This window comes from Manis pentadactyla, chromosome 4, assembly GCF_030020395.1.
Source record: "Manis pentadactyla isolate mManPen7 chromosome 4, mManPen7.hap1, whole genome shotgun sequence".
In the NCBI taxonomy this organism is placed as follows: domain Eukaryota; kingdom Metazoa; phylum Chordata; class Mammalia; order Pholidota; family Manidae; genus Manis; species Manis pentadactyla.
In genome coordinates, this window is record NC_080022.1 from 50893627 (window position 1) to 50914457 (window position 20831).

General features: G+C 36.7%; 1 protein-coding gene across 8 annotated transcripts in view; it reads left to right on the forward strand.

Moving 5' to 3' along the window:
• The window catches only part of PATJ (PATJ crumbs cell polarity complex component), a 392045-nt gene that overhangs the window by 113816 nt on the left and 257398 nt on the right, over nucleotides 1-20831 (forward strand). For all 8 annotated transcript variants that reach the window (XM_057500268.1, XM_036911254.2, XM_057500269.1 and 5 more), the window contains exons 19-20: nucleotides 3618-3734; nucleotides 8325-8720. In XM_057500268.1, coding sequence (XP_057356251.1) covers nucleotides 3618-3734; nucleotides 8325-8720 — 513 coding nt within the window. The remainder of the gene's footprint in view (nucleotides 1-3617; nucleotides 3735-8324; nucleotides 8721-20831) is intronic.

Below are 20831 nucleotides of genomic sequence, written 5' to 3' on the forward strand. Positions count from 1 at the left end.
TCATAAGGTTTAGGGCATTAAAGATTATTCATTTATTTATTAATTAAGTGCTTAGCACATTATTACATAAATGCTAGCTGCTAATTACTGATTCTACAACCTTTACTACTGTTTTTATCTTCATGCTTTTAGCATAGACTTCTAAGTTCTATCACATTCTTTATGGTGTAAATTATAAAGTCTATGCATTTTAACTTCCATTTGGGAATGATGTTGAGGTGGCATAATTTGGAATCCAGTAAACCATATAATTTTAGCTATATAGAAGTTTTGGTTATGCTTTTAATATGCTTTTCTGATCATCAGAGTGTCTTGTAACCCCTGGCACCTAGAACTCCTATATCGTTAAGCCATCCCGAAGTCATTTTATTGTAAATCTCTTGTACTGGGTCAGATTATTGTTGATGACTGAAGGCCACATTATAGTTAGGATTCTGTTGAGGTTCTGCAATGCAACAAAATACCTGAAGATAATTTTCACGCAGTATTAAAGTATTATTGACTGCTTTCTATATGTCAGCATTTTAAATCCTTTACATGTGTTAACTAATTTAGTCCTCATAGCCATGTTATGAGGTAGTCTTTTTTACCCTCGTTACAGATGAACCAGTTAAGACATAGACAGTTGAGTAATTTACCTGTGGTGATGTAACTGGTAAGGGGCAAGTTGGCATATAAACTCAGCAGGGTGGCTTCAGACCATGTGTTCTTAGCCACAGTGCTTTTTATCCCTGTTTTAATTTGTTGTTACTAGTTTGGTTTACATGCAGCATGTCCGAAACAGATAACAGTTGTAGTACAGTGTTGGACTGGATTTCATAAAACCTTCACTCTATTCCTAGCTTTCACTCGTTAGCCCAGCAGGTTTCAACTCAAAGATATGTAATGTACATAAGAATCAACTGAAAGATGCTTAAAATGTAGTTTCCCAGGTCCTACCCTCAGAGATTTTCACTTAGTGATTCTAATGTGTCATCCAGGCATACCTTCAGTGAGTCACCTATGTAAATCTGAGGTCCTTTTTCACACTTTGAGAAACATTGTACTAGTAATTTGATCATAGATATACCACTTTTGTTCTCTGAGCCTATATTTTCATTTCTAAAGACTGAACATGACTAGGGAACTCCTAAGATCTTTCTTAACTCTAAAATTCTTTTATTCTATGAACTATATTAACATACTACATGTATTCATATATAGATAGATAGATAGATATAGATATCTATATAAATATAGATGAGTATGTTCCTATAGATACATAATAGCTAGATCCATGTACTACACATAGTATTTTTGCATTGGGGAACCTCAACATGGCCTTCATGTATTACTTTTTTATTGTTTATGTATTCCCCATAAGGATGCCTGTATAGTACACCTATCAAACATTTTAGACACTTCAAAACTGACTATAGTACATAGCTAAGTCAAGTTCTTGACTTTATTATGTATTTGGCTTGTAGATGTTGGCGTAGTCAACATGAGCCACCATGAGATATTCAGTTTGATTTCTGGACAAATTAAAGGAGGGGGGAAAGTTGATGTTTTTGTGCAGATCTCATCATCTTGGTATTTTGGGTTGTGGCAGAAACTTTGTCTAGATTTTCCCTGATGATTATTTCCTGCCAGAGGAAATCCCAAACTATTTATGTCCTGTAGAACTTCAACAGCATGACTTGACTTTGAAGATGTTGAAGGAAGTCTCAGGCAATGTAAAAAACGGACCTTAGTACCAACTGGGTGTGGATTCCTGTAGTATTTCTGGCAGAGGTAGAGCTATGCAGTCCTTGTGACCTTGGAGCTTCACTGAGAGGGTTTTGGAATGTAATAATTGTGAGGTGGGCCTTTGCCTAGGCTTCCCTCAGTGAGGAGAAGGCTGTCAGGATACTTGGTAGTGGGAAGCCACAAAAGGGATGGAGAGACTTTTAAAGACTTTTGAAACTTTTAAGACTTTAAAAATTCTTAATAGAATAACCACTAATTCCTTCTTTAACATCAGGATGCTTTTAGTAAAACTGCTGTTTGTGAACTATATGCAGTCATGTATGGATCTTCTCTGAGGTCTCAGTATCTCATTCATGGACTGCTTAGTGGCCTCTTACCTAATTACCTAATGTTTACTGAGCTTTTTTGACTCAGTCCACAGCAGAAGTGGAGTAGAGAATGTGAATATATCCAAAGTCAGGTTGGAACAGAAAGACTTGAATATATAAAAGTTAGAATAAAATTACTTTAAGTCCTGTATTATATACGTATATATTATCTACATAATACATTTATATATATTTATTGTCTTGCATTATAGTCTTGTGTTATATAAATATGTATTATCTATATGTCTCATGTTACATTTTCATGTAAACCATGACTGTGACTTCTCTTTTCTACAAACTCACCTCAAATGTACCAGATCCAAAAAAATGAACTGACTTTAAAAACTGCATTTATCTTCAGAACTGATAGGACAGAGCCAGTAATGGAATTCTTGAGCCAGAAAGCTGTTGGGTTTTGCTTAGTTCTGTGATTTGCAAGGCCTGTGTCTCCGGGCCAGTTATTTAACCTGTCAGCTCCCACTCTCTTTTCTGTAAGTTGGGGATCACAGGCTCTAGAGCCAGACAGCTAGGGTTCAAATTCTGGGTGGGTAACTGACTAATTATGTAATTTTGGCTAAATTACTGGGTCCCTTTTACTCATCTGTAAAACAGGGTTAATAAGAGCACCTACTTCTTTGAGTATATATTAATAAATTTACTAAATTAATTGACATATTAAAAGTGTTTAAACCTGTACCTGGCACATAACATCGTAAATATATATGTATATATGTATATGTATATATATATATATATATATGTATATGTATGTTTGCTGTTATTTTTATATATATATATAGAATTCAAAATCCTACTTTGGATAATTATAATTAGCAGCCTGGAGCTACTATTTAGCTGGTAAGAACAGGATGGCTGCACCTCTTCTGATGGAGAGTGATTGTACCTTGCCATTGTTAAATATTTTGAATATCACTCTGTATATACTTATACATTTCTTAAGGTCCATTCCTGGGAAAGTGTTTCTTTTTTCTTTAAGTAATACTTAAAAAACAAAAGAACTTGGGAAGCTTTGACCTAAATATGGCTTTCTTTTTAATTATTAAAGAAAAGTTTGTTCTAATGAAAGTATGTTCTAATGAAACAATTTGCATACATTTTATTGTGTACTTGGCTTTCATGGGAAGATGAGAATTAATCTGAAAAGAGTTTGAAACTAAGGTATTTTCTTGATTATGCAATTGCTTTGTGGTTGCCAGAGAGGGGCAGTTGGGCGAAATGGGTGAAAGTGGTCAAAAGGTACAAACTTCCTTTTGTAAGATAAATAAGTTCTGCGGATGTAATGTACAGCATGGTGACTGTAGTTAACAATACTGTATTGCATATTTGAACTTATTGTGTAAATTATTTCACAGTATATACATATATGAAATCATTATGTTGTATACCTAAAACTAATGTTATATGTCAAATATATCTCAGTTAAAAAAATAGCTTCATAGTTGACAAAAACATTTCTTTAATTGGGAAAAAATATAAAAATGAAAGTGCTTCTATTTTCAGGAAGGTGATAAAGAGGAAGAAAATCATATTTTACATTCAAACAATAATGAAGAGAAGACTGAACTTTTCGGAACAATTCATGATATAAATTCATCTTTAATACTTGAAGCACCCAAGGTACTTAGTAAACTTATTTCCCATTTGAATGGTTTGCTGTGAACTAAAGTTTCTAGAAAGAAGGCAAAAGCTTGTTTCAGGTATCTTGGCTAAATATGTACAAATTAGATAATCCTCTATATGCACAGGGTTGCATATATCCCCACCCACCCTAACCCATCCCCCATGGTAACCACCAGTCACTTCTCAGTGTCTACGTGTCTACTGCTATTTTGTTCATTTTGTTTTTCCACAAATAAGTGAAATCATGTGGTATTTGTCTTTCTCTACCTGGCTCATTTCATATATCATAATACCCTCCAGGTCCATCCATGTTGTTGCAAATGGCACGATTTCTTTCTTTTTGTGGCTAAACAATAGTCTACCGTGTATATGTATCACATCTTCTTTATCCATTCATCTATGGGTGGGCACTTTGTTTTCTTCCATATCTTGGCTATTGTAAATAACAGCAGTAAGCATAGGGGTTCATATAACTTTTTGAATCAAGGATTTTTTTCTTGGTAAATAACTAGACATGAAATTACTGGATTATATGGTATTTCTATTTTTAGTTCTTTGAGGAAACTCCATACGGCTTTTGAAAATGGCTGCACCAATTTACATTCCCACCACAACGTGGGAGGTTCCCATTTCTCCACATCCTCACCAGCCCTTGTCTTTTGGATAGTGGCAGCCATTCTGACTGGTGTGAGGTGGTATCTCATTGTGGTTTTGATTTGCATTTCCCTGATGATTAGCACTGTGGGCATCATTCCACGTACCTGTTGGCCATCTGTGTTTCTTCCCTGGAGAAATGTCTGTTCAGGTCCTCCTCCCTTTTTTTAATTGGGTTATTTGTTTTTTTGGGTGTTGAGGCATATGAGTTCTTTATATATTTTGGATGTTAACCCCTTATCAGAGTAGTTTATGAATATATTCTCTCATACTGTAGGTTGCCTTTTTGTTCTGCTGCTGGTGCCCTTTGCTATACAGGAGCTTTTTAATTTGATGTAGTCCCACTTGTTCATTTTTAATTTTGTTTCCCTTGCCCAAGAAGATGTGTCCAGGAAAAAAATGCTTGTGCTTATATGTTCAAGAAATTTTTGCTTATGTTTTCTTCTAGGAGTTTTATGGTTTCATGTCTAACATTTAGGTCTTTAATCCATTTCAAGTTTACTTTTGTGTATGGAATTAGTAATTCAGTTTCATTCTCTTGCATGTAGCTGTCCAGTTTTCCCAACACCAGTTAATCGAAGAGGCTGTCGTTTCCCCATTGTATATTCATGGCTCCTTTATTGTATATTAAGTGGCCATACATGTGTGGGTTTCTCTCTAGGCTCTCTATTCTGTTTCATTGATCTGTGGGTCTGTCCTTGTGTCAGTACCATAGTGTTTTGATTACATAGCTGTGTAGTATAGCTTGAAGTCAGGGAGAGTAATAGTCCCAGCTTTGTTCTTTCTCAGGATGTTTTGGCTCCTTGGGGTCTTTTGTGGTTCCATATGAATTTTAGGATTCTTTGCTCTAATTCATTGAAAAATGCCATTGGTATTTTGATAGGGATTACTGAGTCTGTAATTGCTTTGGGTGGGATGGCCATTTTGACAATATTAATTCTTCCTATCTATGAGCATGGGATAGATTTCCATTTATTTCTATTTTTAATTTCTCTCATGAGTGTCTTACAGTTTTCAGAGTACAGGTATTTCACCTCCTTGGTTAGGTTTATTCCTAGGTATTTTATTCTTTTTGATGCAATTGTGAATGGAATCACTTTCCTGATATCACTTTCTGTTAGTTTGTTGTTAGTATATAGGAATGCAACAGATTTCTGTGTATTAATTTTGTATCCTGCAACTTTGCTGAATCCAGTTATTTATTCTAATAGCTTTTTGGTGAAGTCTTCAGGGTTTTCTCTATATGATATCATGTTATCTGCAAAAAATGACAATTTAACTTCTTCCTTACCAATTTGGTTGCCTTTTATCTCTTTTATCTTGTCTGATTGTGGTGGCTAAGATATCCAGTACTATGTTTAATAGAAGTGGTGAGAGTGCACGTCCTTTTCTTGTTCCTGATCTTAGAGGAAAAGCTTTCAGCTTTTTACCATTGGTATGATCTTAGCTGTGGGTTTGTTGTATATGGTCTTTGTTGTATTGAGGTATGTATACTCTCTACCCATTTTGTTGAGAGTTTTTATCATGAATGGATGTTGAATTTTGTCAAATGCTTTTTCAGCATCAATTGAGATGATCATGTGATTTTTGTCCTTTTTGTTGGTGTGGTGTATGATGTTGATGGATTTTTGAATATTGTACCATTGTTGCATTCCTGGAATAAATCCCACTTGGTCATGATGGATGATCTTTTTTGATGTATTTTTGAATTTGGTTTGCTAATATTTTGTTGAGGATTTTTTAATCTATGTTCTTCATAATCTATGTAATTTTCTTTTTTGTGGTGTCTTTGATTTTGGTATTAGAGTGATGCTGGCCTCATAGAATGAATTTGGAAGTATTCCCTCCTCTTCTACTTCTTGGAATACTTTAAGAAGGATGGGAATTAGCTATTTCTTAAGTGTTTGATAAAATTCAGCTGTGAAGCCATCTGGCTCTGGCTTTTGTTTGTTGGGAGTTTTTGATTACCAGTTCAATTTCATTACTGGTAATTGGTCTTTTTATATTTTCTCTCTTCTTCAGTCAGTCTTGGAAGATTATATTTTTCTAGAAAGTTGTCCAGTTTTCTAGACTGTCCTATTTATTGGCATGTAATTCTTTGTATTTCTGTGGTATCTGTTTTGACTATTCCTTTTATGTTTCTGTTTTTGTTTGTGTAGTCTCTTTTTTTTCTTGATAATTCTAGCTAGGGATTTCTCTATTTTATTTTCTAAAAGAAACAGCTCCTGATTTCATTATTTTGTTTTCTATTGTTTTATTCTTCTCTATTTTCTTTATTTCTGGTCTAATCTTTATTATATCCCTCCTTCTACTAACTTTGGACTTCATTTGTTTTTTTCCTAATTCTTTAATTGTGAGTTTAACTATTTATTTGGGATTGTTCTTGTTTCTTGAGGTAGACCTGTATTGCTTTTTACTTCCTCCTAGAACTGCTTTTGCAGCATCCCATAAATTTTGGATCGTTGTATTTTTATTTTCATTTGTCTCCATGTATTGCTTGATTTCTGTTTTGATTTGTTCATTGATCCATTATTATTTAGAACCATTTGTTTGGTCTCCATGTGTTTGTGGGCTTTTTTTGTTTTTGTTTTTTTTGCATAATTTATTTCTAGTTTCATGCCATTGTGGTTTGAGAAGTTGCTTGATATAATTTCAATCTTTTCTAATTTATTGAGGATCTTTTTGTGGCCTAGTATGTGATCTGTTCTGGAGAATGTTTCAAGTATGCCTGAGAAAAATGTGCATCTCGGTACTTTTGGGTGGAATGTTCTGTAGATATTTGTTAAGTCCATCTGATCCAATGTGTTTGTCAGGACCTCTGTTTCCTTATTTTCTATCTGGTTGATCTGTCTATTAATGTAAGTGATGTGTTAAAGTCTCCTAATATGAATAAGTTGCTCTTGATTTCCCCCTTTAATTCTGTTAGTATCATGATATATTTTTTAGTGTACACATTTTTTTAAAATTTCATAAACATGTTCAAATATACCCTCTAAGCACACCTTTAAAAAAAACTAGGTTTCAGCATTTATTTTGCTATATTAATTTAAAAGCTTCACTGCAATGATGTTTAGTTGCTAGTAAGGAAGGATGGAAAGCACATACTCATTTGAGGAATTTACACTTGGGAATACTTAATGAGTAGGACTTAAAATAGGAAGTGTCATTGATCTGTCAGGAGTAATGGGACTGCACTGTACCCACCATTCTGAGGTTTCACCAGAGTTAGGTCAGAGGCTCATCAGATTCATATATTCCTCAGGCATTACATAGGAGTTCACAAAGTTTCTGCATATATATGACTATGTAGTTTCAGTTGAATGTACCTGTTCTTCTGATTAGTGCAATATAAATTAACTTAAAAATATACTGTCTTCCTTTTTGCTATACATTTTCAATGGGGATGTAAAAATGTTTCTCTTATATAGTATGTTACAAGAGTCATATTCAAAGTAGTTGAGACATACTCCCTATATCTTTAGTTTGTAGAGAATGTCTTTTGAACATTCAGGTAGCCACAATTTCTTTTTATGGACAGAAGGCTTAAAATCCTGGCCTTTTAAGTCTTTGCTTGAGTAATAGTGTGATATGTATCTATATTTATGTACTACTTTTTATATGAGATGCATGAGTTAAAGGTTCAGTGTAGCAGTTTAACAAAATTGCTATATCGGGTGGTTAATGTATAATGAACTGTTGAGAATAAGTCACTCACCTTGCCAAAGGCAGATTTCTGCCTCTTATTTTGTTGTCTCTTTCCTGGGTTGCATGTTGTGTGGAAATGAGCTTGTATTTTTCCCATTTACTTACCCATGCATTTACATGGATTCTAGTCACTGCAGTTATGTCAGGGGTTAGTTTTCCAGTCAGTGTGTAGAGTGCACCTCTAAGACAGGTGTAGTTAATTTTTTTTTTTGCAACTTTTATTTACAGGGATTTAGAGATGAACCCTATTTTAAAGAAGAACTTGTGGATGAACCATTTCTAGATTTGGGAAAGGCTTTCCAGTCCCAACAGAAAGAGATAGATAACAGCAAGGAAGCCTGGGAGATGCATGAATTCCTGACCCCCAGATTGCAGGAAATGGGTGAAGAAAGAGAAATGCTTGTTGATGAAGAATATGAGCTCTATCAAGATCACTTTCAGCCCGTGGACATGTATCCGTCATCCCACCTTCAAGAGGCTGTGCCTGTTCCCTCCATGAAGGACCTTCACTTTGGCACACAGTGGTCACAGGATAGTGAATCACCTGAGCTTCAAGAAGCAAGGTCCATGATGAGTATATATTCCCAGGAGGCGCAGCAGTACGTGTACAGCACTGAAAGCATGGTAAGGAATTAGAGCAGATCTTTCACATCTTCCCCTTCATTCCCTCCCCATCCCTGTCCTTAAGTCAGGCAACATTCAAAAAAACAAATGAAATTTAGTGGAGCTTTTCATAGTTAATCACTTTTCCCAAGATGTAGTATATAGTGTCTTGCTGTAGGTAGCAACTACTTTCTGTATTATACAATTACTAGTGGGAGTCAGTAAGCTACAGTTGTCTTGCTTTTATAGTGTTTTTGTTTTGTTTTGTTTTTACCTCGCTTTTTAAATGATGTTTTTCTTCTAATTATTTGTTTCAAGGAAAAGTTGTTTTGCCACTTGTGATTTTTTTTTATCCCCTCTGGGAGACACAGCTCTATATTTCTCTCATACTGTATTTGTCAGGGAAGATTAAGGCATAATTGATTAAAGATATGTTTATATATTGCTTATCCATACTGTTTTCTGTGTTATATGAGATACTGAAGAGAAAGGCACCGAACTCTAGAAAACTATCTTTACAGTAGTGACACTGCCAATTTACAACTCAGCAGGAAAGCATTGTATTTTAATAGGTTTGTCCTTGCTATTAATAAACCTTATTTTTTATAAAATTACAGTTAACTGATCACTAATTGGAATCATTTATTAGGGACATTTTTTAATGTTTCATTTTTGTTTATTTCCTGCCCCAAATTAACATCCAGGATAATGACAAGAAACTTACTATATAGGGATATTTTTTAAAAAGTCAACTTGGCTGTATATTCAGGTACAGTATGGTGCCCCCCTCATTGAAGTTGGTGACTTTCCTACAATGATGTACAAAGTGTGCCTTCATTTTCTCTCTCACAAGGCACACGGGGCTGGTTTTTTTCCTTGCTTCCTTTAGACCTTTCCCCCTTTTTTCCTTCTGCAAATGCTTGTAGGTCCCCCTGCTCTGCAAGGTGAGGTATTAGCTGTTTTTATGGAACCCTAGAGGATTGTCCATGACAGAGAATTCTGGGCAGACTACAAGAGAACAGATGTTTGGGGATTATGTGAATCATGCCTGGATGTGAGAATTGGTGACACAGAATCACCTGGTGTGTTGCCATTGACATTGGAGCTTTCTCTTTGCCAGTTCCATTCTTATATCTGTAAGTGCTCAAACCCAAACAGGATATTCAGTTATATGGAGCAAATTCTAACCACAGATTAGTAGATTAGTGAATATTCATAAATACTCACTTGTTGTGGCTTTCTTCCATAAAAAAGAAAATTGTCCATTTACCCAAATAAAAGGCAACCTGAAATATAACCCCATTTTAATATACAGTTGACCCTTGAACAACATAGGTTTGAAATGTGTGGGTCTGCTTACATGTGGATTTTTTCAACAGATATATTGAAAAAATTTTTGGAGATTTGGGACAATTTGAAAAAACACTTTCTTTTTTTTAGCTTGCTTTATTGTAACAATACAGTCTATAATACATAAACCCTACAAAATATGTATTAATCAGCTATTTATGTTATTGGTAAGGCTTCTGGTCTACTAGTAGTTAAGTTTTGGGGGAGTTAAAAGTTATTTGCAGAATTCTGACTGTGCAGGGTGCTGGCATTTCTAAGCCCTGTATTGTTCAAGGATCCACTGCACAAACTTTGAGGGTTATAGATGAAATGGTCACATGTATATTCATAATATTTACTTTGTGAATTTAGTTAAACATTCATATTTTGAAACCTATAAATATTAGTTTTTTTGCTTATTCTCACATTTCATGATGGAATTTTATGCAGATTATTTCAATGCATATTTAATGCCAGTATTTACATTATCATTAGGATCACATTTTAATCATTTAACACACCTTTCCAAATATACCATCTTAATTTCCATCTGTTCAGAGAAACAGTAAGTTTTGAATTCTATCAGTCAAAATCTTATCCTGATCTGAATTATTCATTTGCATAACATTAGGTTTTTTAAAAATTCCTTTTGTAAGCTTATATTGACAATCTTCATAATGCAACCACTTACTCTATTGTTTATTAAAGTGCTGTTTTTAAAGCTTATTTATAACAATATTCAGTGCTCACAATTTGAAGGACATGCTTCTTAATTACTAAATCTGTGTTAACTTTCCTAGTTTCCCTCTTTGTATTTTCTGTTACTTGTTCTCTGAAGTAAATTTTGCAGGCTCCCTGAAGTGGCATTAAGATTATTTTAACCCTGATATGTCTTGCCTGAACAGTGTTTTATTTTATTTAAATAATTATATGTTCTTCTTTGGACTTTAATTATATGTTCTTCTTTGGACTCTTTTCTTCTATTCCTGAACTTAAAGTGTTGACGTTCTAAGGGAGGAAAAAACTTTTGCACTACCCTCATTGGTTCTCTGGCTGGGGCCCTGGAAAGTAAACTGACAAAAGACAGATTAACAAAAGAAAAACAATTTATAGACAAGTAAATCACACATACACGTGGGAGAAACTCAATGATGAGTTACTTAATGGGGTGATTAGAGCTTGAGCTTATGTAGCACCTTAACAAAGAACAATAAATTTGTAGAGAAGTGACAAGACAAAGGAAAAGGAGTTTAGGCTTTTAGGGTTGGCAAACTAAGGGAAGGTAAATATATGAGGGAAATTGATGGTGGATAAGTGTTGTTTTACTAAGGTGTGTTATGTATATGCCTGTTGGTACCATCTCTGGTGATTAAGAATTGGGAGGATAGAGAACTTTTCTGCATCTGTTATTTCTCAGTTATCTTCAGCTCAAAATAATCCTTATGCCAAAGTGGCATATTTTTGGGTGGAATATCTGATCCCATATATTAGTTATACACATATGATCAGAATGGCCTTAAATCTTTATTTGCCTTCCTCTTATTACTGATGTACTCCTGTGATGATAATTTATTTTCTAGTATTACAAACCCTGGGTGCATTTTAAAAAACATTTGAGTTCCTTATAAATATGCAGTTCCCAATACTCTTCTATTTAAGCCAGTGTACTGTTAAAGGATAGAGGAACATTATCACTTCTGTCTTCATTGTAATATCCATTTTGAGCTACACTTGGAGCTATATTTGTGGAGTGCAAATAGTACCCAACTACTTGAAAGTTATCTTTCTCTACCACCCTCTGACTCCATTTTAGTTGAAGGGTAAGCCATCAAAGATTATAGGTCTGGTTCTCTATTTTTGGTTTTTGCTACAATATACATTTTGGTAGTCAGAAGGTCAGTAGTAGCCTAATGCTACATCACAATGCCTATGTGATTAGCCTCACTTCATTTCTTTTCTTTTCTTTTTCTTTTTTTTAAATTTTTATTAAGGTATTATTGATATACACTCCTATTAAGGTTTCACATGAAAAAACACAGAAACTTTCGGTTTTGCTCATGCATTATGAACTCTAAACAGTCAGTTCAAATATGAATACTCATTTGGTTTTTATACTTGATTTATATGTGGATACCACATTTCTCTCTTTATTATTATTATTTTTAATAAAATGCTGAAGTGGTAGGTAGATAAAAGATAAAGGTAGAAAAACATAGTTTAGTGTTGTAAGAGAGCAAATACAGATGATCAGGTGTGTGCCTGTAGACTATGTGTTAATCCAAGCTAGACCAGGGCAATAAAACATCCACGTATGCAGAAGATTTCTCTCAGAACGGGGGTGAGGTTCTAAGCCTCACCTCTGTTGATCCCCAATTTCTCACCTGATGACCCCTCTGCGACTGTGCCTGTCTTAGGTTGTTCCTCCCTTGAGGAATCTTACCCGTCTCTGGCTAACCAGTCATCTTCCGGGGCCATACAGGGAAATGTAAAGTTGGTAAGTGAGAGAGAAGCCTTATTGTTTGAAAAGGTTAGCTTTTTACTTCTTTGCAGATTTATGCCCTGTAGCTTCTATGCCCAGCATTTGTCTTGAGATATCTTTACCACTTGGAAGAATTATGATACTTGGTAAATTTGATATGAGGCACGAATTCTATTTAAGGGTTGTAATTAGGAAGGAAGAAGAAAAGCTATAGAGGTAGCAGGTGGCAGAAAACCTGGGAAGATTGATTATTTCTTTGACATATCTTCTTGTAGAGTAACTTCAGCATGTATAGGTTTTAAGCTACTACTTAAATTGCGCACACACATTAACATAATAGGAGTATAGTTGCATAACCAAAGCATATCTGTAATTACCAGCCATCTCCAGTGAAACCAAGAAAACCAGTTAGGCACCTTAGGCATTTGTGAAAACTTATCTATGATATGGTGGATATTGTCCAACTGAACTTGAACAGTCTGAGAGAAATCAGACAAATTAAAACAACCCATTCCTGGGGAATGTTCACATCCCTTATGTTCCTTTAACAGTAAATAGTCTGTAGTTGTAAGATTTTGGAGCACTACAATTTGCACTTCTCCTAATTCTTGGTTGAGTTCCAACAGTATAGATCCAGTCAAATTTGTTTTTTCACTGTATGCACAGGCCAGCTTAGATATCTCCTTCATTCCCATGGCAAGTCCAGGAGCTGGTGGGATGAGTGCATCTACAGCTGTAGCAGTGCGTTGATCTTTGCTGGGATTTCTTGATGACCATCTTCTGGCATGAGTCTTCCAGAGAGTGCTGATGTTGGAAGTTCTCTTTCATATCGTATCTTAGTTCATTTTCAGGGTAGCCCAATTAGGCTTTGATTTCTGTATAAACGCAAACAGACCCTTTGCCTACACTTGTATATACCCTTTATACCCTTGTGTAGAACTCATTGGAGGTTACCACACAGGAACAGTCCTTTTTTTTGTTTGTTTGTTTGTTTTGTTTTGTTTTGTTTTTGGTATCACTAATCTACACTTACATGACGAATATTATATTTACTAGGCTCTCCCCTGTATCAGGTCTCCCCTATAAACCCCTTTACAGTCACTGTCCATCAGCATAGCAAAATGTTGTAGAATCCCTACTTGCCTTCTCTGTGTTGTACAGCCCTCCCTTTTCTCCTACCCCCCCATTCATGCTAATCTTAATACCCCCCTACTTCTCCCCCCCTTCTCCCTCCCTACCCATCCATCCTCCCCAGTCCCTTTCCCTTTGGTACCTGTTAGTCCATTCTTGAGTTCTGTGATTCTGCTACTGTTTTGTTCCTTCAGTTTTTCCTTTGTTCTTATACTCCACAGATGAGTGAAATCATTTGGTATTTCTCTTTCTCCGCTTGGCTTGTTTCACTGAGCATAATACCCTCTAGCTCCATCCATGTTGTTGCAAATGGTAGGATCTGTTTTTTTCTTATAGCTGAGTAATATTCCATTGTGTATATGTACCACATCGTCTTTATCCATTCATCTACTGATGGACATTTAGGTTGCTTCATATCTTGGCTATTGTAAATGGTGCAGCGTTAAACATAGGGGTGCATCTGTCTTTTTCAAACTGGAGTGCTGCATTCTTAGGGTAAATTCCTAGAAGTGGAATTCCTGGGTCAAATGGTATTTCTATTTTGAGCATTTTGATGTACCTCCATACTGCTTTCCACAATGGTTGAACTAATTTACATTCCCACCAGCAGTGTAGGAGGGTTCCCCTTTCTCCACAACCTCGCCAACATTTGTTGTTGTTTCTCTTTTGGATGGTAGCCATCCTTACTGGTGTGAGATGATACCTCATTGTGGTTTTAATTTGCATTTCTCTGATGACAAGCGATGTGGAGCATCTTTTCATGTGTCTGTTGGCCATCTGAATTTCTTCTTTAGAGAACTGTCTATTCAGCTCCTCTGCCCATTTTTTAATTGGATTATTTGCTTTTTGTTTGTTAAGGTGTGTGAGCTCTTTATATATTTTGGATATCAACCCTTTATCGGATTTGTCATTCATGAATATATTCTCCCATACTGTAGGATGCCTTTTTGTTCTATTGATGGTGTCCTTTGCTGTACAGAAACTTTTCAGCTTGATATAGTCCCACTTGTTCATTTTTGCTGTTGTTTCCCTTGCCCGGGGAGATATGTTCAAGAAGAGGTCACTCATGTTTATGTCTAAGAGATTTTTGCCTATGTCTTTTTCTAAGAGTTTCATGGTTTCATGACTTACATTCAAGTCTTTGATCCATTTCGAATTTACTTTTGTGTATCAGGTTAGACAGTGATCCAGTTTCATTCTCTTACATGTAGCTGTCCAGTTTTGCCAGCACCATCTATTGAAGAGACTGTCATTTCCTCATTGTATGTCCATGGCCCCTTTATCGAATATTAGTTGACCATATATGTTTGGAGTCTCTATTCTGTTCCACTGGTCTGTGGCTCTGTTCTTGTGCCAGTACCAAATTGTCCTGATTACTGTGGCTTTGTAGTAGAGCTTGAAGTTGGGGAGTGAGATCCCCCCCCGACTTTATTCTTCCTTCTCAGGATTGCTTTAGCTATTCGGGGTCTTTGGTGTTTCCATATGAAGTTTTGAATTATTTGTTCCAGTTCATTGAAGAATGCTGTTGGTAGTTTGATAGGGATTGCATCGAATCTGTATATTGCTTTGGGCAGGATGGCCATTTTGACAATATTAATTCTTCCTAGCCAGGAGCATGGGAGGAGTTTCCATTTGTTAGTGACCTCTTTAATTTCTCTTAAGAGTGTCTTACAGTTTTCAGGGTATAGGTCTTTCACTTCCTTGGTTAGGTTTATTCCTAGGTATTTTATTCTTTTTGATGCTATTGTGAATGGAATTGTCTTCCTGATTTCTCTTTCTATTAGTTTATTGTTAGTATATAGGAAATTCACAGATTTCTGTGTGTTAATTTTGTATTCTGCAACTTTGCTGAATTCCTATATTAGCTCTAGTAGTTTTGGGGTGGAGTCTTTAGGGTTTTTTATGTACAATGTCATGTCATCTGCAAATAGTGACAATTTAACTTCTTCTTTACCAATCTGGATTCCTTGTATTTCTTTGTTTTGTCTGATTGCCGTGGCTAGGACCTCCGGTACTATGTTGAATAACAGTGGGGAGTGTGGGCATCCCTGTCTTGTTCCCGATCGCAGAGGAAAAGCTTTCAGCTTCTCGCTGTTCAGTATGATGTTGGCTGTGGGTTTATCATATATGGCCTTTATTATGTTGAGGTACTTGCCCTCTATGCCCATTTTGCTGAGAGTTTTTATCATGAATGGATGTTGAATTTTATCGAATGCTTTTTCAGCATCTATGGAGATGATCATTTGGTTTTTGTCTTTCTTTTTGTTGATGTGTGGATGATGTTGATGGATTTTCGAATGTTGTACCATCCTTGCATCCCTGGGATGAATCCCACTTGGTCATGGTGTATGATCCTTTTGATGTATTTTTAAATTCGGTTTGCTAATATTTTGTTGAGTATTTTTGCATCTACGTTCATCAGGGCTATTGGCTGTAGTTTCCTTTTTTGGTGGGGTCTTTGCCTGGTTTTGGTATTAGGGTGATGTTGGCTTCATAGAATGAGTTTGGGAGTATTTCCTCCTCTTCTATTTTTTGGAAAACTTTAAGGAGAATGGGTATTATGTCTTCTCTGTATGTCTGATAAAATTCCGAGGTAAATCCATCTGGCCCGGGGGTTTTGTTCTTTGGTAGTTTTTTGATTACCGCTTCAATTTCATTGGTGGTAATTGGTCTGTTTAGATTTTCTGTTTCTTTCTGGGTTAGTCTTGGAAGGTTGTATTTTTCTAGGAAGTTGTCCATTTCTCCTAGTTTCCCAGCTTGTTGGCATATAGGTTTTCATAGTGCTCTCTAATAATTCTTTGTATGTTTGTGGGGTCCGTTGTGAATTTTCCTTTCTAGTTTCTGATTCTGTTGATGTGTGTTGACTCTCTTTTCCTCTTAATAAGTCTGGCTAGAGGCTTATCTATTTTGTTTATTTTCTCAAAGAACCAGCTCTTGGTTTCATTGATTTTTTGCTATTGTTTTATTCTTCTCAATTTTATTTATTTCTTCTCTGATCTTTATTATGTCCCTCCTTCTGCTGACCTTAGGCCTCATTTGTTCTTCTTTTTCCAATTTCGATAATTGTGACATTAGATCATTCATTTGGGATTGTTCTTCTTTCTTTAAATATGCCTGGATTGCTATATACTTTCCTCTTAAGACTGCTTTTGCTGTATCCCACAGTAGTTGGGGCTTTGTGTTTTTGTTGTCGTTTGTTTCCATTTATTGCTGGATCTCCATTTTAATTTGGTCATTGATCCATTGATTATTTAGGAGCATGTTGTTAAGCCTCCATGTGTTTGTGAGCCTTTTTGCTTTCATTGTACAATTTATTTCTAGTTTTATGCCTTTGTGGTCTGAAAAGTTGGTTGGTAGGATTTCAATCTTTTGGAATTTACTGAGGCTCTTTTTGTGGCCTATTATGTGGTCTATTCAGGAGAATGTTCCATGTGCACTTGAGAAGAATGTGTATCCTGTTGCTTTTGGATGTAGAGTTCTGTAGATGTCTATTAGGTCCATCTGTTCTAGTGTGTTGTTCAGTGCCTCTGTGTCCTACTTATTTTCTGTCTGGTGGATCTGTCCTTTGGAGTGAGTGGTGTGTTGAAGTCTCCCAAAATGAATGCATTGCATTCTGTTTCTTCCTTTCATTCTGTTAGTATTTGTTTCACATATGTTGGTGCTCCTGTATTGGGAGCATATATATTTATAATGGTTATATCCTCTTGTTGGACTGAGCCCTTTACCATTATGTAATGTCCTTCTTTATCTTTTGTTACCTTCTTTATTTTGAAGTGTATTTTGTCTGATACTGGTATTGCAACACCTGCTTTTTTCTCTCTGTTGTTTGCATAAAATATCTTTTTCCATCCCTTGACTTTAAGTCTGTGCATGTCTTTGGGTTTGAGGTGAGTCTCTTGTAAGCAGCATATGGATGGATCTTGCTTTTTTATCCATTCTATTACTCTGTGTCTTTTGATTGGTGCATTCAGTCCATTTACATTTAGGGTGATTATTGAAAGGTATGAATTTATTGCCATTGCAGGCTTTAAGTTTGTGGTTACCAAAGTTTGTGGGGCTGCAGCTTGTATCTTGCCCCTTTCACCAGGCGCTGGGTTCTTGCAGGTGTGGAGGTGTGGTTTGTGGGAGGCAAATTCCCTCAACTTTTGCTTGTCTGGGAATTGTTTAATCCCTCCTTCATATTAAATGATAATCTTGCTGGATACAGTATTCTTGGTTCGAGGCCCTTCTGTTTCATTGCGTTAAGTTTATCATGCCATTCTCTTCTGGCCTGTAGGGTTTCTGTTGAGAAGTCTGATGATAGCCTGATGGGTTTTCCTTTGTAGGTGACCTTTTTTTTCTCTCTTGCTGCCTTTAATACTTTGTCCTTGTCTTTGATTTTTGCCATTTTAATTATTATGTGTCTTGGTGTTGCCCTCCTTGGATCCCTTGTTATGGGAGTTCTGTGTACCTCTGTGGTCTGAGAGGCCATTTCCTCCCCTAGTTTGGGGAAATTTTCAGCAATTATTTCTTCAAAGACACTTTCTATCCCTTTTTCTCTCTCTTCTTCTTCTGGTACCCCTATAATGCAGATATTGTTCCGTTTCGATTGGTCACACAGTTCTCTTAAAATTCTTTCATTCCTGGAGATCCTTTTATCTCTCTCTGCATCAGCTTCTCTGCATTCTTGTTCTCTGTTTTCTAGTCCATTAATGGTCTCTTGCATCTCATCCATTCTGCTTTGAACTCCTTCCAGAGATTGTTTTATTTCTGTATTCTCCCTCCTTAGTTCTTGCATATTTCTCTGTAAGTCCATCATCATGGTTATTCTGACTTTTGTTTTGAATTCTTTTTCAGGAAGACTGGTTAAATCTATCTTCCCAGGTTCCTTCTCAGGAGAAGATGTAGAGGATGTCAAAGCTGTCTGGGTTAGTCTTGTCTGGATCAAATTTTTTTGCCTTTTCATGTTGATGGGTGCAGTGGTATGCTCTTGAAGTGTCTGTCAGCTGGGAGAGCCTAGACTTTCTCCAGTTGCTCCTTGCCTTTCTTTACTGGGACAACTGCGACCCCTAGTGGCTTTTGTTGGGCAATTGCGTGTAGACTGGGTCCCTGTATCTTGCCTGGCCGGTATGGAGGAAGCTCCCTTGCTGTGGGTGTGGCCAGCCTCAGGCTGCTACTCTGCTATGGTGGGGCCCCGGAGGGGTAATGGACGGTGGGCTCTTTGGCTGTTTACCTCCGTGAGGGGTCTCAGAGCTGTTGCCCAGGGTGTTAGTGTGCCCGGACTTCCCTGGAATTTCCAGCTGCTGGACTGTGACCCGGGAAGCTTCCATCCAGCTGTGGGGTCCCTGTCCCATTAAGACTTTCAAAAAGCACTCGCTTTTCTTTGTCCCAGGAGCGCCGGCTGTGGGACCCGCTCACAGGTCTTACTGTCCTGTTTCCCTAGTACCCAGCACCCCACGCATGCACTGTCTGCACTCAGGTGCGGATGGCTAGGGCTGGGTGTTTAGCAGTCCTGGGCTCCCTCTCCCTTCCCACTCCAACTCCTCTCCTACCGCCGGGAGCTGGGGTGAGGGGCCTTGGGTCCCGCTGGGCTGCGGCTTGTATCTTGCCCCTTTCACCAGGCGCTGGGTTCTTGCAGGTGTGGATGTAGTCTGGCTGTTGTCCTGTGTCTTCTGGTCTCTCTTTTAGGGATAGTTGTATTTATTGTATTTTCAAAAATATAAATGTTTTAGGGAGGAGATTCCCACTGTCCTGCTCACATCGCCATCTTGGGTCCACCTCTGCATACATCTTTTTTTAGTCTGAGAAGTTGTATTCTTTAGGTAAATTCCAAGGAGTGGAATTCCCAGGTCAAATGGTATTTCTATTTTTAGTTTTTTGAGGAACCTCCATATTGATTTCCACAATGGTTGAACTAGCTTACATTCCCACCAGCAGTGTTAGGAGGGTTCCCCTTCTTCGCATCCTTGCCAGCATTTGTTGTTCTTAGTCTTTTTGATGCTGGCCATCGTTACTAGTGTGAGGTGATATCTCATTGTGGTTTTAATTTGCATTTCCTTGATGATTAGTGATGTGGAACATCTTTTCATGTGTCTGTTGGCAATCTGAATTTCTTCTTTGGAGAATTGTCTCTTCATATCCTCTGCCCATATTTTAATTGGGTTATTTGCTTTTTGGGTGTTGAGGCATGTGAGTTCCTTATATATTTTGGATGTTAACCCCTTGTTGGATATGTTATTTATAAATATATTCTCCCATAGTGTAAGATGCCTTTTTGTTCTGTTGACAGTGTCCTTTGCCATACAGAAACTTTTTAGTTTTTGATGTAGTCCCATGAGTTCATTTTGGCTTTTGTTTCCCTTTCTCGAGGAGATATGTTCAGGAAGAAGTTGCTCATGCTTATATTCAAGAGATGTTTGCCTATGTTCTCTTCTAAGAGTTTTATGGTTTCATGACTTACATTCACGTCTTTGATCCATTTCAAGTTTACTTTTGTATATGGGTTTAAACAATAATCCAGTTTAATTCTCTTGCATGTAGCTGTCCAGTTTTACCAACACCAGCTGTTGAAGAGGCTGTCATTTCACCATTGTATGTTCATGGCTCCTTTATCATATCTTAATTGACCATATGTGATTGGGTTTATATCAGGGCTCTCTAGTCTGTTCCATTGGTCTATGGTTCTATTCTTGCACCAGTACCAAATTGTCTTGATTACTGTGGCTTTGTAGTAGAGCTTGAAGTCGGGGGGCATAATCCCCCCAGCTTTATTCTTCCTTCTCAGGATTGCTTTGGCTATTTGGGGTCTTTTGTGGTTCCATATGAACTTTAGAACAATTTGCTCCAGTTCATTGAAGAATGCTGTTGGTATTTTGATAGGAATTGCATTGAATCTGTAGATTGCTTTTGGGAGGATGGCCATTTTGACAATATTAATTCTTCCTATCCAAGAGCATAGGATGTGTTTCCATTTATTGGTATCTTCTTTAATTTCTCTCATGAGTGTCTTGTAGTTTTCAGAGTATAGGTCTTTCACTTCCTTGGTTAGGTTTATTTCTAGGTATTTTATTCTGTGTGATGCAACTGTGAATGGAATTGTTTTCCTGATTTTGTTCTGCTAGTTCATCACTGGTGTATACCAATGCAACAGATTTCTGTGTATTAATTTTGTATCCTGCTACTTTGCTGAATTCAGATATTAGATCTAGTAGTTT